Source organism: Rhinopithecus roxellana, chromosome 16, assembly GCF_007565055.1.
Source record: "Rhinopithecus roxellana isolate Shanxi Qingling chromosome 16, ASM756505v1, whole genome shotgun sequence".
Taxonomy (NCBI): Eukaryota; Metazoa; Chordata; class Mammalia; order Primates; family Cercopithecidae; genus Rhinopithecus; species Rhinopithecus roxellana.
In genome coordinates this window covers 98,803,823-98,822,192 of record NC_044564.1, presented here as the reverse complement: position 1 = coordinate 98,822,192, position 18,370 = coordinate 98,803,823, and the positions used below count along the sequence as shown (strand labels likewise).

Genomic DNA, 18,370 nt, shown 5'->3' with positions numbered 1-18,370 from the left:
GGGCATAAGGCGTTTGTAAGGTCAGGTCTGGGCTTGGCGAGCCTGTGGTCCCAGAGGGTGGTCTGTTTAGTTCTTGACTGGCACGGTAGCGCCCGGAGATGTTTTCTTGTATATTACTTTTAGTTACTGTCTTATTTGTTTGGTCTGTAGACTGACTGGCACAGTGGAGAAACCGCCTCGAAAACGGAGAAGCAGGTAAGGCAGTGCCTTCCTATTTTGCTTCATGTTTTTCTTTTTGCTTGGCTGCACCTGTGCCGTACTGCATAATTGTACACTGTCAGTAGATGAAGTTTCTTATTTATCCCCTTTTTAAAAGAATATAACCACATGCATGATTTTTCTTTTGAGGACTTCAAATTATTACCTCTATAGTCGATTTTTTTTTTTTTTTTTGGTATCTAAGATAATGTGACCAATCTTGAGAGATCCCACTTTTTTACTTTATGATGTTGTGTAAGGATCTCAGCTAGTTTTTTTTACCTTAGCCATAATTTCAGTTTCTCCAGCATCTCTGTTTAAAAAGCTTATCTTGGCTGGGGTGGCTCATGCCTTCAATCCCATGAGGCGTGAGATTTGGGAGGCTGAGGCAGGAGGATCATTTGAGCCTGGGAGTTCAAGACCAGTTGGGGCAACAGAACAAGACTCCATCTCTATAAAAAATTGAAAAACCAGCTGGTCCCATAAATATATACACCTACTATGTACCCACAAAAACAAAAAATAAAATTAAAAAAAGCACAAAAACTAACTAGCTGAGCAGGTGTTGTGGACCTGTAGTCCCAGCTTCTCAAGAGGCTGAGGTGGGAGGATTGCTTGAGCCGAGGAAGTCAAGGCTGCAGTGATGGAGTGAGCCGTAATCATGCCACTGCACTCCAGTGTGGGGAACACAGCAAGACCCTGCCTCAAAAAATAAAAGAAACTAATTTTATTGAGCTTCTACTATGTGCCAAGCACTGTGTGCAAATGCTGTATATGTATCTTCTCCTGTAATCCTCAAAGCACCCTAAGAGAATATGTAGTGTTGTCACTGTTTTACAGAAGAGGGAACTGTGACACAGAGGGGCCAAATATTTACCCAGAATCATGCATCTAGTAAAAGATAAAACCAGGATTTGAATCTAGACAGTCTGACTCCAGAGCTTAAGCTCTTAACTGTTATACCATAATGCTCCTAATAAATATACAATTGAAAGTAGGTTTTCTTATTGATTTATCTTTTGTCGTTGGAAACTGTGTGGTTAACTCGAATGGTTGAACCTTAGAAAAAACAGAAACAAAGAGTTTAAGTAGTCCACAAACAAAGTGAATTAGTCCTTGAGTAATGAAGACGATATATTTATCACATAAACATTTTTGACTGCATTCCATGTGAGAGGTACTACATAGCAATTCTGTGTGGTCATTAGATGATTCCTTTTTCACAGATGTTGGCATTGGCCTAGAGAAAGTAAGCTACTGTAGTTATGTGACCAGTAGGACTATTTTCGTAGTTAATATCTGGCAAGTTATTGATGTTAATAGACAGAAAATCTCAACAGTAAATAGACACGAAATGCTGATGGTGGAAGTGCCAACAGAGTTTCTTTGTCACACTTTAGGCCTGTGCTGTCCAATCCAGTAGCCATATGCAGGTGAGCACTCAAAATGCATCTAGCGTGACTGAGGAACTAAATTTTTAATTTTATTTAATTGTAATTAAATTAACTTGACAAACTGCTACTTGATCACCTATTGGAAAACGTTCAAGTATGTTTTGAACAACTTGGGTATGTGAGTCTGTATTTTTCATCTGTCATTTTATGAAATCTAAATATATATCAAATATGTCCAATGAGAATTGAGTGTCTGAAATAAGTATACAATACACACTAGATTTCAAGTTAGTACAAAAATCGAATACATAAAATTTCTCAGTAACTTTTTATATTGATGACATAGTGAAATAATATTTTAGGTATATTAGATTAAACACTTTTTTTTTTTTTGAGACAGGGTCTGGCTCTGTCACCCAGGCTGGAGTGCAGTGGTGCAATCTCAGCGTACTGCAACCTCCACCTCCTGGGCTCAAGCCATCCAGCCAGTACAGCCTCTGGAGTAGCTGGAACTACAGGCGCCTGACACCTCACCCAGCTCTTTTTTTTTTTTTTTTTTTGTAGAGACAAGATTTGGCCATGTTGCCCAGGCTGGTCTCAAACTCCTGGGCTCAAATGATCCAACCACCTTGGCCTCCCAAAGCGCTGGAATTACAAGTGTGAGCTGCCATGCCTGGCTGTAAAAAAACTGTTACTAAAATTATTTTCACTTATTTTTTCCTGAGACAAAGTCTTACTTTTTTGCCCAGACTGGAGTGCAGTGATGTGATCTTGACTCACTGCAAATCTCTGCCTCCTGGGTTCAAGCAATTCTCTTTCCTCAGCCTCCCAATTAGCTGGGATTACAGGCGCCCACCACCATGCCCGGCTAATTTTTGTATTTTTAGTAGAGACAGGGTTTCAACATATTGGCCAGGCTGGTCTCGAACTCCTGGTCTCAAGTGATCTGCCTGACTAGGCCTCCCAAAGTGCTGGGATTACAGGTGTGAGCCACTGGGCTTGGCCTTCACTTATTTCTTTTTCCTTTTTATTTTCCTTCTGAGACAGGGCCTGGCTCTGTTGTCCAGGCCGAAGTGAAGTGGCACAATCACAGCTCACTGCAGACTTGTCCTGGTAGTCCTTCCACCTCAGCCTCCCAAGTACCTGGGACTACAGATGTGTACCACCGTGCCAGGCTAATTTTTTGTTTTTTGTTAGAGACAGGGTCTCACTATGTTGCTCAGGCTGGTTTCAAACTCCTATGCTCAAGTGATGCTCTAGCCTTGGCCTCCCAAAGTGCTAGGATTACAGGCGTGAGCCACCATACCCAGCCTTTCTTTTTATTTTTCCTATTATGGCTACTAGAAAATTAAAAGCTACATACATGTAACTTGCATTGTATTTATTTGCATTGTATTTCTTTTGGATAGTTTAACTCTCATTACCCCACTGCCAGACTCTTCAGTAGCCTTCTGACTGGTATCCCTACCTTGAATCTGTAATTCCCTCCCTGTACTGTGCAAATCGATCTTGTAATTCTTATGCTTAGGATCCTTCTGTGCTTCCTCATTGCTTATTGAACATCATTCAGACTTTTAGCCTAATCATATAAAAAGATTGCCTTCATTTGACTTCTTCCTACTTTCCCAGCCACAGTTAATACTTTGGTCATAGCAATTTTCAATGATGGAACTATTAAATGTCTGCTTTTAAATGATTTAACTTTTTGGTGAACCTTCAAGATGAATTAATTGCCGAATGTAACTCTGTGCTCCATTTGCCGTTCCCAGAACTTATGTTCCCTCTTTGCTTTGGTTTTTTGTTTTTAGGGTTTTTTTTTTGTTTTGTTTTGTTTTTTTAAAGACAGGGTCTCACTCCAGTCCAGGCTAGAGTGCAGTGGTGTGATCATGGCTCACTGGAGCCTCGACTTCTCGGGCCCAGGTGATTTCCCACCTCAGCCTCCCAAGTAGCTGGGACTACAGATGTGCACCACTATGCCCAGCTAATGTTTGCCTTTTTTGTAGAGGTGGGGTTTTACCTTGTTGCCAAGGCTGGTCGTGAACTCCTGGGCTCAAGCGATCCGCCTTCCTCAGCCTCTCAAAGTGCTGGGATTATAGGCGTCAGCCACTGTACCTGGGCTGCTTTGGGTTTTTGTATGTGATTTTTCTCTCTGGAATACTTTCTCCTTGACAAGCCCCCTCCTTTAAGACTTTGCTCAGTGAGGGCTTCCCCTCACCCGCCCTCTGCTCCACCTTATTGGGTCCTGTCATGGCCTGTACATACACTTACGTGAAATGGTCTGGGCTGAATTTGAATTCAGCTGTCAAATGTAGTTTGCAAGATCATGTGCAAGTTAATAAGCCTGTCTCTGCCTCGATTTCCTCATCTATGTAGTAGGAGTAATAGTTCGGCCGGGTGCGGTGGCTCACGCCTGTAATCCCAGCACTTTGGGAGGCCGAGGTGGGCAGATCACCTGAGGTTGGGAGTTTGAGACCAGCCTGACCAACATGGAGAAACCCCGTTTCTACTAAAAATACAAAATTGACTGGGCGTGGTAGCGCATGTCTGTAATCCCAGCTACTCGGGAGGCTGAGGCGGGAGAATTGCTTGAACCCAGGAGGTGGAGGTTGCAGTGAGCTGAGATTGCGCCATTGCATTCCAGCCTGGGCAACAAGAGCAAAACTCTTTCTCAAAAAAAAAAAAGAAGGCCGGGCGCGGTGGCTCAAGCCTGTAATCCCAGCACTTTGGGAGGCCGAGGCGGGCGGATCACGAGGTCAGGAGATCGAGACCATCCTGGCTAATCCGGTGAAACTCCGTCTCTACTAAAAAAATACAAAAAACTAGCCGGGCGAGGTGGCGGGTGCCTGTACTCCCAGCTACTCGGGAGGCTGAGGCAGGAGAATGGGGTGAACCCAGGAGGCGGAGCTTGCAGTGAGCTGAGATCCGGCCACTGCGCTCCAGCCCGGGCGACAGACTCCGTCTCAAAAAAAAAAGGAATAATTGTTTGACTTCCCTAAGGTTGTAAGGTGCCTAGGATAGTGCCTGGCACATAGAAGATACACAATACATTTTAGATTAAAAAGCACCCATCACATATCTTTTATTTCCCACTTCTTTTCAAAATGAGAGGATTAAAAATAAAGGCCAAGAAGAAATGAAAGAAGCAGATAAAGCCAGTGGCAGAATTAGTGCATAGACCAGAAAGTCCTGCATCATTGCTAATGGTTGCTTTGGTGTTTGGCTTCTTGAGTTTTCTGGAGTAAAATGAAGAAGAAAATAAAGTTCAATTTTCAGATTCATGGTATCTCTAAAATCAAACATACGTTGTGAGTTTTTAAAGATTGCTTCTTGGCCAGGTGTGGTGGCTCGCGTCTGTAATCCCAGCACTTTGGGAGGCTGAGGCGGGTGGATCACCTGAGGTCAGGAGTTTGAGACCAATCTGGCCAACATGACAAAACCCCATCTCCACTAAAAATACAAAAAATTAGCTGGGCATGGTGGCGCGTTCCTGTAGTCCCAGCTACTCGGGGGGCTAAGGTCGGAGTATCTTTTGAACCTGGGAGGCAGAGGTTGCGGCAAGTCGAGATTGCGCCACTACACTCCAGCCAGGGCAACAGAGTGAGACTCCATCTTAAGTAAATAAATAAATAAATAAAGATTGCTTCTTAAACTTCTCAATCCAGGTTGAGTTATTGCCAGTGAACAGTCTCCGCAGGGCCAAAGCAATGTGGTTTTGGTATATGGCTCTCTGATGGTTTGGCTTGATTCAGAGGTAAAGATGGATGCATACACCATGGGGACTATATGTATTTTGTTCACTGTTTATCCCCAGCAGCTAGAATAGCATCTGGCACGTAGAGAACAGTTTATTGAATTTTTGAGTGAACACATCCTTAAGTAATTCTCCAGGAATTTAAGTAAGCATCAGGTCGCAATGAGTTTAAGTTTATTTTCTCCGTCCAGAATCATGAGGCTACATACTCTGCATGCCTGATTTAGATCAGATCCTGATCATGTCAGGATTTTGACCTGAATGGACAACCAGCATACATATGTAAAGGTCCTATGGGCAGGACCAAGATTTTCCTCAGAAAACAGTGCAGGGGTTGCTGTAAAGCTAGAAAACAAAATGTACAGTTAAGACCCCAAAGATGAATTATAGAATAAGAATGTAATGGTTGTAGCTAGATAGTTAGAAAAATAGGTGTTAGGCCGGGCGTGGTGGCTCATGCCTATAATCCCAGCACTTTCGGAGGCCGAGGCGGGTGAATCATGAGGTCAGGAGTTCGAGACCAGCCTGACCAAGATTGTGAAACTCCATCTCTACTAAAAATATGAAAGTTAGCCAGGCACCGTGGCGCATGCCTGTAATCCCAGTTACTCGGGAGGTTGAGGCAGGAGAATCACTTGAACCTGGGAGGCAGAGGTTGCAGTGGAATGTAGATCGCTGCACTCTAGCCTGGGCGACAGAGCAAGACTCCATCTCAAAAAAAAAAAAAGGTATTAGTTGCCAGTCATGGTGGCTCACACCTGTAATCCTAGCACTTTGGGAGGCCGAGGCTGGCAGATCACGAGGTCAGGAGTTTGAGACCAGCCTGGCCAACATAGTGAAACCATCTCTACTAAAAGTACAAAAATTAGCCAGGTGTGGTGGTGAGCGCCTGTAATCCCAGCTACTCGGGAGGCTGGGGCAGGAGAATCGCTTCAACCTGGGAGGCAGAGTTTGCAGTGAGCTGAGACTACGCCATTGCACTCCAGTCTGGGCAACAGAGCGAGTCTCCATCTCAAAAACAACAACAACAACAACAACAACAAAAAGACAGAAAGGTATTAGTATCAGTTTTATATTGTGGCCATAGAAATTCTGAATATCAAATGATACAAATTCCTGGTAAACACTTCAAGATAAATTAATTGAGGCAGATGAATAGTGTGAGCCCAAGAGTTTGAGACCAGCCTGGGCAACATGGTGAAACCACATGTCTACCAAAAATACAAAAATTAGCCAGGTATGGTGGTACACGCCTATAGTCCCAGCTACTTGGGAGGCTGAGGTGGGAGGATCAGCTGAGCCTGGGAGGTGGAGACTGCAGTGAGCCATGATTGCACCACTGCCCTCCAGCCTGGGCAACAGTGAAAACCTGTCTCAAAAAAAAAAAAAAGGTTAAGTTAATTGTTGAATGTAGCCTTCAGTAACTGATTGAATGGGTCTGCTATGTAGAGTTGTTGACAATTATGTTACATATGTAGTACATTTTAGAAAAACAGTTGACAGAATTATTATTATTATTTTTTTGAGATGGAGCTTTGCTTGTTGCCCAGGCTAGAGTGCAGTGGTGTGATCTTGGCTCACCGCAGCCTCCGCCTCCTGGGTTCAAGTGATTCTTCTGCTTCAGCCTCCCAAGTATCTAGGATTACAGACATGCGCCACCACGTCCAGCTAATTTTGTATTTTTAGTAGTGATGGGTTTCTCCATGTTGGTCAGGCTGGTCTTGAACTCCTGACCTCAGGCAATCCACTTGCCTTGGCCTCTCAAAGTGCTGGGATTATAGGCGTGAGCCACCATGCCCAGCCCAGAATTAGGATTTTTTAAATTTTTATTTATTTTTGAGATGGAGTCTTGCTCTGTTGCCCAGACTAGAGTGCAGTCGTGCTATCTCGGCTCACGGCAACCTCTGCCTCCTGGGTTCAGTGATTCTTGTGCCTCTGCCTCCCGAATACCTGATATTAAAGGGGTGCACCACCACATCCAGCTAATTTTTTATATTTTTAGTGGAGTGGGGGTTTCCCCATGGTGGCTAGGCTGATCTTGAACTCCTGGCCTCAAGTGATCCACCTGCCTCTACCTCCCAAAGTGTTGGGATTACAGGCGTAAGCCATCATGCCTGACCTAAAATTATGATTTTTATTTTAGGATATTGATGTTAAATAATTCTTCTTGACAGGTGTTAGTGACTGAGTTATCTTTTGAGGACATTTCTAGTGCAGACCAAACTGTAAGACAGTTTAAGAAAAACGAAGACAGTTGGAGATAAGAACCTCATGCACTATTATTATTTCTTTGTATCTTTTTCCCCTTAAAACTTTTATTTCCGTATCATAGTTCATCTTTGCACCCTTAATACTGAGGGGAGCTCAGTAAAACTAGTGAACCAATAAATGAATTGGTGGCAAGAGGAGTTAGTGTAGGATGGGTGTGATATTTAACGCCCCTGAAAAACTGCACTGAACTGAAAGGAGTTTTAAGATTAGGAAACTTTAGCCTGTAATCCCAGCACTTCGGGAGGCTGAGGTGGGCAGATCACCTAAGGTCGGGAGTTTGAGACCAGCCTGACCAACATGGAGAAACCCTGTCTCTACTAAAAATACAGAATTAGCCTGGCATGGTGGTGCATGCCTATAATCCCGGCTACTCAGGAGGCTGATGCAGGAGAATCACTTGAACCCGGGAGGCGGAGGTTGCAGTGAGCTGAGATTGCGCCATTGCACTCTAGCCTGGGCAACAAGAGCAAAACTCCGTCTCAAAAAAAAAAAAAAAAAAAAAAAAATAGAAAACTTGGTCTCTATGTTCTTTTGGAAAATTCTGGAGTCCAGGATGTCTGTTAATAATGTTTGGGTTATGAGTTAGAGAATCCTTTCTGGTCCTATTAAGAACAACATCCAGTCGGGTGCGGTGGCTCAAGCCTATAATCCCAGCACTTTGGGAGGCCGAGATGGGCGGATCACAAGGTCAGGAGATCCAGGCTAACATGTTGAAACCCCGTCTCTACTAAAAAATACAAAAAAAAAAAAAATGGCTGGGCGAGGTGGCGGGCGCCTGTAGTCTGAGTTACTTGGGAGGCTAAGGCAGGAGAATGGCGTAAACCCGAGAGGCGGAGTTTGCAGTGAGCTGAGATCCGGCCACTGCACTCCAGCCTGGGTGACAGAGCGAGACTCCGTCTCAAAAAAAAAAAAAAAAAAAAAAAAAGATCCATTTGTTTGGATAGGATTCACATTGATGAAAGCTTTACTGTACGATTTGGGGGCTTTTTTTTTTTTTCCGTTATATATTTAAAGCAAAGGGATCCAGGCGTTTTGTTGTTGTATGTAATTTGTTTAAGGAACATTTGAATGCTTTCTAGTTCTGGGTTCTAGGGGTATAGATATGAGTGAGGTGGCCCTTGCTGGGGAAAATCTCATGTATTAATGGGAAGACAGACACTGAAATATGAGATAGTGTAATGACTTTGTATATATACAAAGGTTTACACAGTATATGCAAAGGGTTTTTAGGAATTCTGCATACCGGTAGTGAGGGCAGTTTCTGCAGTCATTTATCTAAGCCTTGAAGGTTTAGAAGGTTAATTTGGTGGTAGTGTGACGATTGAAATAACAAGAGATGACAGCCTAGATGTAGACTGACTAATAATGAGGTCTTGGGTGAACTAAATTCAGCACCTGAACCAAGATAGTGTCAGGAGTGGAAAGAATGATGTTTCACAGCTTGGGCTGTGGTGTCAGACTAAGTGGTGGTTCTCAACTAACGGGGGTTTTGCCTCCTAAGGGACATTTGACCATGTCTGTAGACATTTTGGGTTATTACAACTTAGAGCACCTAGTGGGTAGCGGCCAGGTATGCTGCCATACGTCCTAAAATGCATGGAACAGCATCCTAATCTAAGAGTTCCCCAGCTCAAAATATCATTAGTGCTGAGGCTGAGAAATCCTGAATTAGAATTGGAATCCTAGCCCTGCCAACTGTCCTCACCAATACTTGGTCTTGTGATTCTTTTTTTTTTTTAAACAGGTCTATAGAGGTACAACTGGCATACTGCGAGCTGTACATATTTGAAGTGTACAATTAGATAAATTTTGAAATAGATGTATACCCTTGAAACCATCACCATTGTTTGCCATTCTGTGGGTGTACAGTGGTACGTGTCATTGTGGTTTTCATTTGCCTTTCCCTGATGACTAATGATGTTGAGTATCTTTTCATGTGCTAATTTGCCATTCATATAACTTAGTAAAGTGTCCAGATCTTTTGCTCACTTTTTGTCAGTTGTTTGTCTTCTTATATAGTTGTAAGAGTTATTTATGTATTCTAAAAACAAAATTTAGAAAAGCAAATTCTTTTTTTTTTTTTTTTGAGATGAAGTCTCGCTTTATCACCCAGGCTGGAGTGCAGTGGCGCAATCTTGTCTCACTGCAACCTCCGCCTCCCGGGTTCAAGTGATTCTTCTGCCTCAGCCTCTGTAGTAGCTGTGATTAAGGTGCCTGCTACCACACCCGGTGAATTTTTGAATTTTTAGTAGAGCTGGGGTTTCACCATGTTGCCTAGGCTGGTCTCGAACTCCTGACCTCAAGTGATCTGCCCACATCGACCTCCCCAAAGTGCTAGGATTACAGGCGTGAGCCACTGTGCCTGGCCACAAATTTGTTACAAGGTATATATTTTGCTGATATTTTCTCCCATATATGGCTTGCCTTTTACTTTTCTCCACAGTTATCTTGAGATGCTTGCAGCTTGAATAATAGGTTGGATGGGAATGCTTTTATTTATTTATTTAGTTTTGAGACAGAGTCTCAGTCTGTTGCCCAGGCTGGAGTGCAGTGGCGCAATCTTGGCTCACTGCAACCTCCGCCTCCCGAGTTCAAGTGATTCTCCTGCCTTAGCCTCCTGAGTAGCTGGGATTACAGGCATGTGCCACCACGCCCGGCTAATTTGTATTTTTAGTAGAGATGGGGCTTCAGCATGTTGGTCAGGCTGGTCTCGAACTCCTGTCCTCTCGATCCGCCCACTTTGGCCTCCCAAAGTGCTGGGAATACAGGCGTGAGCCATTGCACCGGCCTGAGAACACTTTTTTTTTTTTTTTTTGAGACGGGGTCTCACTCTGTCACCCAGGCTGGAGTGCAGTGGCCGGATCTCAGCTCACTGCAAGCTCCGCCTCCGGGGTTTACGCCATTCTCCTGCCTCAGCCTCCCAAGTAGCTGGGACTACAGGCGCCCACCACCTTGCCTGGCTAGTTTTTTTTTTTTTTTTGTATTTTTTAGTAGAGACGGGGTTTCACCATGTTAGCTAGGATGGTCTCGATCTCCTGACCTCGTGATCCACCCGTCTCGGCCTCCCAAAGTGCTGGGATTACAGGCGTGAGCCACCGGAGAATGCTTTTAATTGAGACAGCAGACACAGGAGCAAGAGCAAGTTTGGGATGGTAAGAACATGAGTTTATTTTGGCTATATGGATCGTGAGGTGCTTCAATGAACTGTTTCTAACCAGGCAGTTAAAAATATGGGTGTTTTGCAAAGAAGCAAGTTAAGGGCTTCAGGTATAGATTTTAAAGCATTCAGCAAACACTTAGTGATCCAAGTCATGCAAATGAATGGAATGGCTGGGTACAGTGTCTCACACCTGTAATCCCAGCACTTTGGATGGCCGAGGTGGGTGGATCACGAGGTCAGGAGTTCGAGACCAGCCTGGCTAACATGATGAAACCCTTTCTCTACTAGAAATACAAAAACTAGCCAGGCGTGGTGGCATGCGCCTATAATCCCAGCTACTCAGGAGGCTGAGGCAGGAGAATTGCTTATACCTAGGAGGTGGACGTTGCAGTGAGCCAAGATCGTGCCACTACACCTTAGCCTGGGTGACAAAGCAAGATGCTGTCTCAAAAAAAAAAAAAAAAAAGGAAAAAAGAAAAGAAAATGAATGGGATGACCTATCGAAAGCATGTTGAGTGAAATGCAGAGAAACAGAGTATTACAGTAACATGGTGTGAAAATAGACCAAACTGCTTTCTGACATTTGGGTGTTATCTCTTTCTCTGTAGTGTTATCTGTTCACTGCAGGGTATTTCTGCAGGTAGCCATCAGACAGGTAGTGTTTATCTCTAGGAGTTTAGATCTCTATACTGTTTGCTGAGAAACAGGTTCTGAAGATAGTTTTGTGGAAAACTAGAACACTTTTCTAATCTACACTGAAACCCAGGACTGTTCTATAGTTACAGAGCTTGTGGTAGGTGGGCCTCAGCAACGTCCCTATAGCAAATGTAGTGGTTTTGGTAAAGCTGTTTCTTGTCAGTGAAAACCTAGGGCATAGAGCCACAATTCAATTCTGTAAAAGCAGACTGCAGGGCCAAGATAGCATGGTCAATGTATGCAGCATTTTCACGGTAATATTTTGTTCAAGAATGAAACCTGGAAGAGTCAAGCAGTGATTTTCAAGGGCATTCAAAAAGAGCTCACAGGTCCTGTGGGACTCATTCAAGGGCTTCCTGGAGGGTAGAGTGCCAGGAGTTGCCAGAGGGAGGTTAACAAGCCTAGCCTCAGGCTCTGCTCCTATGTTTTATGTATGTATGTATGTATGTTTATTTTTATTTATTTATTTTTTTTGAGACGGAGTCTTGCTCTGTTGCCCAGGCTGGAGTGCAATGACACAATCTTGGCTCACTGCAACGTCCGCCTCCCAGGGTCAAGCAATTCTCCCTCCTCAGCCTCCCGAGTAGCTGGGATTACAGGTATCTCCCATCATACCTGGCTAATTTTTTTTTGTATTTTTGTAGAGATGGCGTTTCACAATGTTGGCCAGGCTGGTCTCGAACTCCTGACCTCAGGTGATCCGCCCTCCTTGGCCTCCCAAAGTGCTGGGATTACAGGTGTGAGCCACCATGCCCAGCTGGTATGTTATTTTTAATTTGGAAAATTTCAAATACACACCAGCTTAGAATACTACAGTGAGCCTAAATTGTTTATCACCAGCTTCAACAATTCTCAACTCAGTCATGTTTTATCTTTATACCCCCAACTTTACCTATAATATGTTCCATACATCATATTCATATTCATCTATAAATATTTCAGTGTGTATTCTTGGAGTATAAGGCTTCTTTTAGAATACATAAGCACACTACCTACCATTAACAGTAACTTGAAAATTAACCGTATTCCCGGCTGCGTGTGGTGGCCCACGCCTGTAATCCTGACACTTTGGGAAGTCGAGGTGGGACAATCGCTTGAGCAAGGAGTTCCAGACCAGCCTGGGCAACATAGCCAGACCTTATCTCGTTAAAAAAAAAAAAAAAAATTAGGGGCCGGGCACGGTGGCTCAAGCCTGTAATCCCAGCACTTTGGGAGGCCGAGACGGGTGGATCACGAGGTCAGGAGATCGAGACCATCCTGGCTAATACTGTGAAACCCTGTCTCTACTTAAAAATACAAAAAACTAGCCGGGCGACGAGGCGGGCGCCTGTAGTCCCAGCTACTCGGGAGGCTGAGGCAGGAGAATGGCGTAAACCCAGGAGGCAGAGCTTGCAGTGAGCTGAGATCCGGCCACTGCACTCCAGCCTGGGTGATAGAGCAAGACTCCGTCTCAAAAAAAAAAAAAAAAAAAATTAGCTGTGTCTGGTGGTGTGTGCCCATAGTCTCAGCTACTCAACAGGCTGAGTCGGGAGGATTGCTTGAGCCCAGGAATTTGAGGCTGCAGTGAGCTATCATAGTGCCATTGCACTCCAGCCAGGGTGACGGAGCAAGACCCTGTCTCCCGCCTCAAGAAAAAAATTTAAAAACCAATATTCCCTTAATATCCATGTTTAGATTTCCACAATTGGGTATTTTTTTCTTTTTTTTTTTTGACATGGAGTCTTGCTATAGTTGCCTAGGCTGGAGTGCAATGGCATAATCTCGGCCCACTGCAACCTCCACCTCCTGGGCTCAAGTGATTCTCCTGCCTCAGCCTCCCAAGTAGCTGAGGCGCACGCCACTATGTCTCGCTAATTTTTGTATTTTCAGTAGAGATGGGGTTTCACCATGCTGGCCAGGCTGGTCTTGAACTCCTGACCTTAGGTGATCCACCCACCTCAGCCTCCCAAAGTGTTGGGATTACAGGCATGAGCCACCGCGCCCAGTGCTAATAATTTAAAAAAAAAAAATCTGTTTATTAGCTGGGCGTGGTGGGCTTGCATCGGTAGTCCCAGGTATTTGGGAGGCCGAGGTAGGAGGATCACTTGAGCCCAGGAGTGGGTTAATGCCCAGCCTGCACAATATAGTAAGACCTCTGTCTCAAAAAAACAAAAAACAAAAAAAACCCTGTTCAAACCAGGATCCAGATAAGGTTCATAACTTGTAAATAGTTGAGTGGCTCTTAAGCCTTTTTTAGTCTATAGCTTTTCCACTCATTTTTCCTGTGCTATTTATTTTTTGAAGAAAGCATGTTCATTTTTAAGAGTTTTCCAGTCTTGGCCAGGTGCAGTGGGTCACACCTGTAATCCCAGTACTTTGGGAGGCTGAGGCGGCGGATCACGAGGTCAGGTCTCTACTAAAATACAAAAAAAAAATTAGCTGGGCTTGGTGGTGTACAGCTATAGTCCCAGCTACCTAGGAGGCTGAGCCAGGGGAATCGCTCTAACCCAGGAGGTAGAGGTTGCAGTGGAACTGAGATTGTGCCACTGCACTCCAGCCTGACGACAGAGCAAGACTGCGTCTCAAATAAAAAAAAAAGAAGAGTTTTTCAGTTTGAATTTTTAATTTTTAAAAAAGTTAATATATAATTTACATAGGGTGAAATTCACCTGTTTTAGTTCTTTGAATTTTGAGAAACGTAGTTGTGTAATCAAAACTATAATCATGATATAGAATAGTTCCATCACTCCCCAAAATTCCCTTCTGTCCCCCCTGACCAATTGGCAACCACTGACCAGTTTTTCCACAGTCTGAATTTTGCTGATTTTATGACCCCATAGTATCACTTAGCATGTTTCTCTGTTCTGTTTGTGTCTTGTAAATTGAGAGTTAATTTGTTTTTTTTTGTGTTTGTTTTAAGAATACTTTGGCTGAACGTGGTGGCTTATGCCTGTAGTTGCAGCACTTTGGGAGGTGGAGGCGGGTGGATCATCTGAGGTCAGGAGTTTGAAACCAGCCTGGCCAACGTGGTGAAACCCCGTCTCTACTAAAAATACAAAAATTAGCTGGGTGTGGTGGTGGGCGCCTATAATCCCAGCTACTCGGGAGGCTGAGGCAGGAGAATCACTTGAACCCAGGAGGTAGAGGTTACAGTGAGCCAAGATCACGCCCCTGCACTCCACCCTGGGCAACAGAGCAAGACTCCGTCTCAAAAAAAAAAAAAAAAGAAAAAAGTGCTTCATAGAAAGTGTGAACTTTCATGAAAGCTTCTCTTTTTTGTGTTAGGAACCCATAGTAATCGTTATCTAGATTTATGAATTCATTAGGGGTTGCAAATGTTGAAATTCTAATTGTTTCACCCCTGCGCGGTGGCTCACACCTGTAATCCCAGCACTTTGGGAGGCTGAGGCTGATGGATCACCTGAGGACAGGAGTTCAAAACCAGCCTGGCCAACATGGTGAAACCCTATCTCTACTGAGAATACAAAAATCAGCCAGGTGTGGTGGTACATGCCTGTAATCCCAGCTACTTGGGAGACTGATGCAGGAGAATTGCTTGAACCCAGGAGGCAGAGGTTGCAGTGAGCCGAGATCATGCCACTGTACTCCAGCCTGGGTGACAGAGTGAGGCTCTGTCTCAAAAAAAAAAAAAAAAAGGAAAGAAATTCTAATTCTTTCCTTCTTTTTATTTTTTTTAAGTTGGAGTCTGCGTGATCTCAGCTCACTGCAACTTCTGCCCTTCCTGGGTTCAAGCGATTCTCCTGCCTCAGCTAACTGAGTAGTTAGGATTACAGGTGTGCACCACCACTCCTGGGTAACTTTTGTATTTTTAGTAGAGACGGGGTTTCACCATGTTAACCAGGCTGGTCTCGAACTCCTGACCTCAAGTGATCTGCCCTCCTCAGCCTCTCAAAGTGCTAGGACTACAGGCGTGAGTGCCACTGTGCCTGGCTCATTCATTCCCTCTTCATTATTAGCTGGAATACTTCCAGAAAGAGACATTTTCCTTACTGACTTAAACATTCTTTTGAATTTTATTTATTTATTTATGAGAGGGAGTTTTGCTCTTGTCACTCAGGCTGGAGTGCAGTGGTGTGATCTCAGCTCACTGCAGTCTCCGCCTCCTGGATTCAAGCGATTCTCCTTGCCTCAGTCTCCCGAGTAGCTGGGATTAGAGTTGTGCACCGCCACACCCAGCAAATTTTTATATTTTAGTAAGGATGGGGTTTCTCCATGTTGGCCAGGCTGGTCTTGAACTCCTGACCTCAGGTGATAGACCTTCCTCAGCCTCCCAAAGTGCTGGGATTACAGGCGTGAGCCACTGTGCCCGGCCTGAATTCTATTTTATTTTATTTTTTTGAGACAGAGTCTCGCTCTGTCGCCCAGGCTGAAGTGCAGTGGTGCGATCTTGGCTTACTGCAAGCTCCGCCTCCCAGGTTCATGCCAGTCTCCTCCCTCAGCCTCCCGATCAGCTGGGACCACGGGCGCACACCACCACACCCAGCTAATTTTTTGTATTTTTAGTAGAGATGGGGTTTCACCATGTTAGTCAGGATGGTCTCGATCTCCTGACCTCATGATCCACCTGCCTCGGCCTCCCAAAGTGCTGGGATTACAGGCGTAAGTCACTGCACCTTGCCCCTGAATTCTGTTTTTAAAATGAGTACACAGTGATACTGGGCACGGTGGCTCATACCTGCAATCCCAGCACTTTGGGAGGCCGAGGCAAATTGATCACTTGTGGCTGGGAGTTTGAGACCCACTTGGCCAACATGGTGAAACCCCGTCTCTACTAAAAATACAAAAATTAGCCAAGAGTGGTGGCGCATGCCTGTAATCCCAGCTATTTGGGAGGCTGAGGCAGGAGAATTGTTTGAACTCGGGAAGTGGAGGTTGCAGTGAGCCAAGATCGCGCCACTGCACTCCAGCCTGGGCGACAAGAGCAAGGCTCTGTCTCAGACAAACAAATAAATAAAATAAAATAAACACACAGTGACACTGATGTTTGTGGCTACAGTTCCATGAAATTGAACACATCTGTAGAACTCATATAACCACCACTATAACAAACAGGTTAGAACAGTAAGAGTTGTGACATTTTATTTCCTCAGAAAACTCACCCTGCAGTCCTGTTGCAGTCATCATATTCTCTCTGCACCTCAGCCTCCTGGCAGCTGATCTGTTCTCCTTCCCTTCCTTGACTATTTGGTACAGTTTGTAGAAGTAAAAGCAGGTAAATGCTTGTTTTTTCCCCTTGTTGGCTAGTTTGCAGAATGAGTGAGTGCTAGCACGCTCCACAGGCGACTGGATTTTTTTTCTTTTTTTTTTTTCCTCTGAGATGGAGTCTTGCTGTGTTGCCCAGGTTGGAGTGCAGTGCTGTGATCTCAGCTCACTGTAACCTCCACCTCCCAGGTTCAAGTGATTCTCCTGCCTCAGCCTCCTGAGTGGCTGGGATTACAGGCGCCCGCCACCACGCCTGGCTAATTTTTTTGTATTTTTAGTGGAGACGGGGTTTCACCATCTTGGCCAGGCTGGTCTTGGACTCCTGACCTCGTGATCCCCCCGCCTCAGCCTCCCAAAGTGCTGGGATTACAGGCTTGCACCACTGCGCCTGGCCAGTGACTGGTTCTTTTGTTTTTTTGTTTTGTTTTCTATTAACAATGTTACTGGCCGGGCGCGGTGGCTCAAGCCTGTAATCCCAGCACTTTGTGAGGCCGAGACGGGCGGATCACGAGGTCAGGAGATCGAGATCATCCTGGCTAACACGGTGAAACCCCATCTCTACTAAAAAATACAAAAAAAAAAAAAAAAAAAAAAACTAGCCGGGCGAGGTGGCGGGCGCCTGTAGTCCCAGCTACTCGGGAGGCTGAGGCAGGAGAATGGCGTAAACCTGGGAGGCGGAGCTTGCAGTGAGCTGAGATCCGGCCACTGCACTCCAGCCTGGGCGACAGAGCGAGACGTCTCAAAAACAAAACAAAACAAAACAAAAAGAAACAATGTTATTAACTCATGGATTTAAACATATTCAGTGAGGTTCACTGTAAGTATTTCTCTTATTCTTGTTCATTTTGACCAACTTAAATTGGCTCCTGGGTCTTTTTGACAGACTCCAGTAGACTGTGATAGCTTTCTTGCTTCTTGGTTCAATAAGATATTCCCGGCGTGGCTTTGTTTTCTGCTCAGTCCTGGAATTGGCCATTTCTTCTTGAAGTTCTTCTTTCTTTCTTTCTTCCTTCTTCCCCTTCCCCTTCCCCTCCCTCCTTCCCTCCTTTCCTCCCTTCCTCCCTTCTTCCTTCTTCCTTCTTCCTCCTCCCTTCCTCTTTCCTTGTCTTTTTTTTTTTTTTTTGAGAAGTCCATTAAGCTGAGAAAGAAATGTTTCTAACAGTACTCTGTTTCTATCTGGTTTCTGACTTGAGATTCTATTAATATTTGTGTAGGATTTTGTTTGAAAGAAATGATCATATAACCTAGATGTAGTTTTGAAAGCCACAAATCTAGAAGAATGGATTGTATACTGTTTTGTTCAATAATTCTCCATAAATGTAATTTCTCTTATACTTTTTGGGTTTTTGATAAAAACCTCTTCAGGTTTTTTATAAAACTTGAGTAGCACACAGCTGGGTGTTATATTTTTTAAATGGTATCCTGAAATAAAGGTAATTTAAAGGTAATTTATGACTGATTATGGCTGGGTCTATTGAGAGATGAAGTGACGAGGTAGTAGAAATGAATTTTTTTCTACTCACTGCAAGCTCCGCCTCCCGGGTTTACGCAGTTCTCCTGGCTCAGCCTCCCGAGTAGCTGGGACTATAGGCGCCCACCACCTCGCCCGGCTAGTTTTTTGTATTTTTCAGTAGAGACGGGGTTTCACTGTGTTAGCCAGGATGGTCTCTATCTCCTGACCTCGTGATCCGCCCGTCT

At 44.4% G+C, this 18,370-nt stretch overlaps 1 protein-coding gene across 2 annotated transcripts in view; it reads left to right on the top strand.

The window, feature by feature from the left end:
- Positions 1–18,370, top strand: part of SCAI (suppressor of cancer cell invasion) — a 194,716-nt gene that overhangs the window by 729 nt on the left and 175,617 nt on the right. Inside the window, exons 2-3 of one of the 2 annotated variants that reach the window (XM_030919427.1) lie at positions 151–195; positions 1,599–1,631. In XM_030919427.1, coding sequence (XP_030775287.1) covers positions 151–195; positions 1,599–1,631 — 78 coding nt within the window. The remainder of the gene's footprint in view (positions 1–150; positions 196–1,598; positions 1,632–18,370) is intronic. The other variant, XM_030919428.1, reaches the window with a different exon arrangement.